The sequence below is a fragment of the Opisthorchis viverrini genome, assembly GCF_000715545.1.
Source record: "Opisthorchis viverrini unplaced genomic scaffold opera_v5_29, whole genome shotgun sequence".
Classification (NCBI taxonomy): domain Eukaryota; kingdom Metazoa; phylum Platyhelminthes; class Trematoda; order Opisthorchiida; family Opisthorchiidae; genus Opisthorchis; species Opisthorchis viverrini.
In genome coordinates this window covers 2589932-2595197 of record NW_008751685.1, presented here as the reverse complement: position 1 = coordinate 2595197, position 5266 = coordinate 2589932, and the positions used below count along the sequence as shown (strand labels likewise).

Sequence of the window (5266 nt, the reverse complement as noted above, 5' to 3'; positions counted from 1 at the left end):
AATGACGCACTTCGCTTCGTGATACCAGCAAAGTAAGACGATAGGTGTTACTTCACGGGAAGTAGTTTGGATGTTATCGGTATCGGACAGAGTAGTGACTAGCCACGTCATCCTACCATAAGGTTAGTTGCCGAAAAATAAGTATTTGGAGTTATTTTTCCTAACTAGGTCTGCCCAACTCACTCAGTCAGCTGAAAACAGTCTGCAAGCTACGTAGTTGTTCCGGCTGCTTCCAAACTAACGAAGTCTTTTACGCAAGGCACAGGCGATAGGCTGGGCGGTTAATAGATAAGTAGCTTGATAAAAAACGATTGAGTCACTGTAGAATGCCATTATAACTGGGTTGAAGTCAGACAGGCTTTGCTGATGGCTGCCCGACCTAATCAGTCTCTTCAGTTGAAATGCCATAAAGCAGCACGAGGGCTGGAATACTGCCAGATCGCCTAAGCCTAGACAGGGTAAGCTGAGAGGCACAGGTCGGGTTCGAAACATGGGCTTTCCGGTCAGTAAATTCGCGCTGTAACCGCTGAGCCATCTAATTGCCTATGTACGCAAAAAGCACGTTTCTTAAGCCTGTTTATGAAGTACAAAGCAAAGAAGTAACTCGGTTCGTAATGCACTACTCATAAGGTTGTTGAAGATCCGTCGACAGCCCACGACCGGTTTCACCCTTCTTGGGGCTCATCAGGCAGACGCAGTCCCCGAGTTTCCGTCAACTGTATGTTCTGCTTGAAACCAAATTGCACGAAATTAGCGAATATACACTCATTTGCAAACTAATTTGTTTGCAGTACAAATATACATGTATCGCGATATCTCGAATATCGTAGCGACTGAAACATGAGGCGGCCTGGTGCAGCACATTCAGTTGCCTGGAAACATCACAAACGAGAGATTCAGCTGGGTTCCAGGTGAGTCTCTCGAAAAACCAAATTAGTTTACAAAGGAGTGTATATTCGTTAAGTAACTCGGTTATTTTCTCTGACCGTCTTCTCTCATTCGCTCTTACTCCCCGCTTTTTACATAGATTAATCACCAAATGTTTTGTTTCTCCATTTTTCAGGGATGAGGCAGAGTTCATCACTTCCTTTGACCTGGGTTGCCCAAAGTTTATTTCCCCGGAGTTGCCAAGTTACGCGCGTTTGTCAAGTTCGGCGACAACTGCACTGGAACCCGCTGCCCCACTTGAACCACAGCGTCAACAGATTGAGTTGTTCAAAGATGAAATCAACCGTCAAATTGGGCTATTACGACTGCGTTCGTTCCTCAAGCTCTATACAAACATGCCTACGTCTAAGCTGGCTGGCTACCTGAACACGGTAAGTTGAGCGAGCGCTTTTGTTAGTGAGACTATACAGCAACGACAATCGTTCAGCTGTAGCACCTTTTCAGTGCCTAACGGGAGGAGGCACGAGGCCTGGGATACTGCGTAGGCTTAGACAGGAACAGTCGAGATGCTAAGGTTGGGTTCGAACCACGGACCTTCCGGTTCGTAATTTGGCGCCTTAACCACCGAACTATCTCAAGGTCAGCTCTTCGGAAGGAGGCCATTTAAGGCTCGTCCTTATTGGTTATTGAACATTCCATCGTCTCCGCACAGTGTGAGGGTTATCTGTAAAAGAAATCCACCGAGAGTTGGTGTGAAATCTGCTTTCCGTTGCATTTGAATTTATTCAAGCTCGTGTTGCCAGCTTTGATGCACATGGAAGCAAATCACAGTGAAGTGACGAAGAGTGCAAGGACCTATAAGTTAGTTCTGAAGCAAGTTCTTCTACTCTACTATTGAGGCGAATGTCGTTGGCTCAGGTAGAGTAGATGGCCTGTTCGCGGAGCTGGACAAATTGATTGCAAATGTTTCATCACCAATGGAGCTGACATCATCAATGCGTTGTTAGGGAGCGGATAACCGCCGAACGGAAGCCAGGTTTTGAAAGCTAGTACACATTAATCTTCAGGATCGGGATTCTCTGAAAAGGTTGACTTCGTGTAATCCGATGAAAATTTTCCGTCCCAAGGAAGTCGCTCTTAATTAGATAAACGGTGTATTCATATCTACTGCCGTTGGTTTACTCACTGAGCTAAGCGATTTTGCTCAAAGCTATCCAATCAACAGACAAGTGCGCAGGAGGCTCGTTGAATCTGATCCAGAGAAGGTCATCGCGTGGAACCTTGTGAGATCAAATTCAAAGGTCGTGCGGACGCGGAGCAGTTAGAACATATGTCGACAAGCAATCCAATAGGGTTGCTCGCTCAGGCCAGCACGCACAACATCAACTCATGAGAGACAGCGTTTTCTCATCGAAACAAGATACCAGATTGCCAGACACAGTGAAAGAACCAGTACACTCCGCAACAACATATTCTTGTGTGCTGTGTGCGCTTTCCGTACTGCATGATTTATCCGAAGGTTATTTTATACTCGCCCGATGCTTTGGTTGGATTTTGAACATTGTTTTATTCTCATTTGTCAACTTTTTCCCACTTCTCTTTCTCTTTAAACCTATCACAATGTAGTCTGAACTTGGTGTCCACATGTCCCTTATGGCCTACAAGTATCGTTTGAAACAAATCACCGGCCTTCTCGATGGCTGTTTGGGTGCGGATGCAGCCAACAGTGCTAGCACTGGTGCCGCGTTTTCCAGTGCAGGCACATCCGATCTGAGCGGGCCACAACAACTCTACGCAGATTTGGACTTCTTTGTTGACGAGAACATGATTCACGTTGCGGACACCACAGTGGACAGGCGTTTCTCCGAATATTTTGTCCGACAAATTGAACTGTTACAACAGGTTAGTCTAGATTGAACTGTCACTCCACACAGGTGATGTGCATATCCTCAGACAGTCAGGCATGTGGTACAGTCTCCCCGAGGAATGTAAGGAAATGTCAAATAGCGTTCCGGTGCCAAGTAGATCAGACAGCTGAAGCGAGATTTTATTGAACCGTGCATTGTGAACGACACCTCACTGTTCCGAAGATGTCAAATTTCTCTTCAAACTTTAACATCTTTTAAGAATCCAGAAATCACACCAATTATTTCCCATTATGCTCACAAATGCGGTAGGTGGCCGTATGGCACCGAGGTTAACAGTCAAATCTATTAACCAAAAAGATACATAACCTATCCTGTTACACCCTTATGATATGTTTCAAGCGGGGCGAAACGCATAATGAAATGCCTCGTGGTAGGTTTACGGGGAATCGTGCGGTTTGTCTGTTAGTATGGATTTTACCTTGCACCCGAATTCGAGGTAGGAGGTAGGTGAGAAGTTCTCTCAAGGGATAGTTGCATCCATTTCGTCACCAGGACAATCACATGTTGCGGAATACGCGGTGGGAATACGGAATGTCAGTGTCTGCCGAAAGAAAAAGCTGTGTCGGACTAACCTCAGCACTTTCAGTTTCTATGCTGTGTTCGGCACACCGTCGCAGTCGGACTAACCTCAGCACTTTCAGTTTCTACACTGTGTTCGGCACACCGTCGCATATCGGGGAGGGGAAATTGTGCAAGGTTTTTTTTGCTGATGATCGGACAATCCCGTGTAACTGCCATAATAAAGAGAGTGTGAAGTAGCATGTGCTGGAGCATTATTGGAAAATATTCAGCGATTCACTTGGACTTTAATCCGGTCTTTTCCGACGAACTGACGAGCGCAGGCCACCTAGTATCTATCTAATTTTAGAAGCAGGGTCCGAGGTAGCCCAATAGTTGGGCTCGAGGTGACCCAGTGGTTAATGCGCCAGCTTATGGACCGAAAGGCCTGTGTTTCGAACCTGACGTCACCATCTCGACCGCTCCTGTTTAGGCTTAGACAACCTGGCAGATCCCCATGCCTCATTCCGTTGGCATAGTAGCTAGGCCCCGAAAGGGTTCTACAGCTGGACGAAAAACGAGTTCTGGGTTGTTCGGCTGAATCCACGTTCGAATTCTGTTTTCTTGTGGCTCTTAAATCGTTTAGCTGCAATACTCTTTCGGTGCCTAACTGCCATGCCACCAGATAGAAGCACAAGAACTGGGATACTGCCAGATTGCCCAAGCCTAGACAGGGATAGTCAAGGGGCAGATTTCGGGTTTGAACCACGGACCTTCCGGTCACTAAATTCGCGCTCTAACCACGAGTCATCTTGCCATCTTCGAAGAAATAAAGGGTTAAGCCTAGAGAGCGATAGTAAAGGGGCAGATTTAGGGTTTGAACCACGGACCTTCCGGTCACTAAATTCGCGCTCTAACCACGAGTCATCTTGCCATCTTCGAAGAAATAAAGGGTTATCGATGTCCTTGGTTGTGAGCGTTACTGTAGTCGAAGACCATGAGAGCAGAAAAGTAAGTGCATTGCCTTCGCATTATTTCTGGATCGGGTTCGATCAAGGCTTTTGTCTATCATCATCACTGGTCGTCCTTGATCTGTATCTTGAGTAGCTGAGTTCAAAGGCATGCTTGGACGCTTCTTAGTTCTTTTTCATATTGTTTTTCATATATATACATATATATATATATATGTATATATATAGGGTCTGTCCTTGAACTTACTGACAGAGAAGGCGGGAGAACTTGCTCTATGCAGCATAGAACGTTTTACCTACGCCATGTTGTCGGAAACTAAACTATAACGTTAGTCCCAATGTTGACCAGCTGCCTGTTTTGTTCAAAACAATATGGTATTCGACTGAGCAATCTGGTCCGTTAACCACTCATTGTGAACCTCCCCCCGGGAACCGCTAGCATTTATATTCAGATCGGCTTGCATTCTGCAACCTACACTTTTTGTACTTTTTTCTTCATCAGATGAATGTCACCTTGGACAACCTGGAACGTCGTATTCACGACTCTGCCCCACCAGAAGCCTCCGATTTCATCAAGCTTCGCTAAACCGATGTTTTTGTACGGACGGTTTCTGTGGCATGGGTTTTTTTTCAAATAAATGGTAAAGTGGACTTTTTTTTTCATAATCTTTTCATCCAGCGTTTCGCTGGTAATTTGGTCAGACCAATTGACTCCTGATGAATAGCGTGACTGAGTCCAGCCAGCCACTTTCATAGGATTTTTCATCTTAATGGGCCGTCTTTTCATGGACGTTAATGATTGCCGCGTGGAATGCATTTTTGCGCGCACAATTACGTTTTTTCATGGAAGGCTGGATGTAAGAGAGAGAAAACAAAGAGAAAAACAGACTTTTGCAGGAAAGCAAACTTGGAAATTGGCACACGCGTACCCAGTTTTTCGGACAGTTTGGGTGTTTCACATTCTCTCAGTTGGGAAGTTAG

At 45.6% G+C, this 5266-nt stretch overlaps 1 protein-coding gene across 1 annotated transcript in view; it reads left to right on the top strand.

The window, feature by feature from the left end:
- T265_13005 (hypothetical protein) overlaps positions 1-4871 on the top strand; it is a gene marked incomplete at both ends in the record, with an annotated part of 27098 nt that extends 22227 nt beyond the window's left edge. Inside the window, 3 exons of the mRNA XM_009166679.1 lie at positions 1064-1319; positions 2515-2790; positions 4788-4871. Of these exons, the coding sequence (XP_009164943.1) occupies positions 1064-1319; positions 2515-2790; positions 4788-4871 (616 nt within the window). The remainder of the gene's footprint in view (positions 1-1063; positions 1320-2514; positions 2791-4787) is intronic.
- Between the last annotated feature and the right edge of the window lie 395 nt (positions 4872-5266).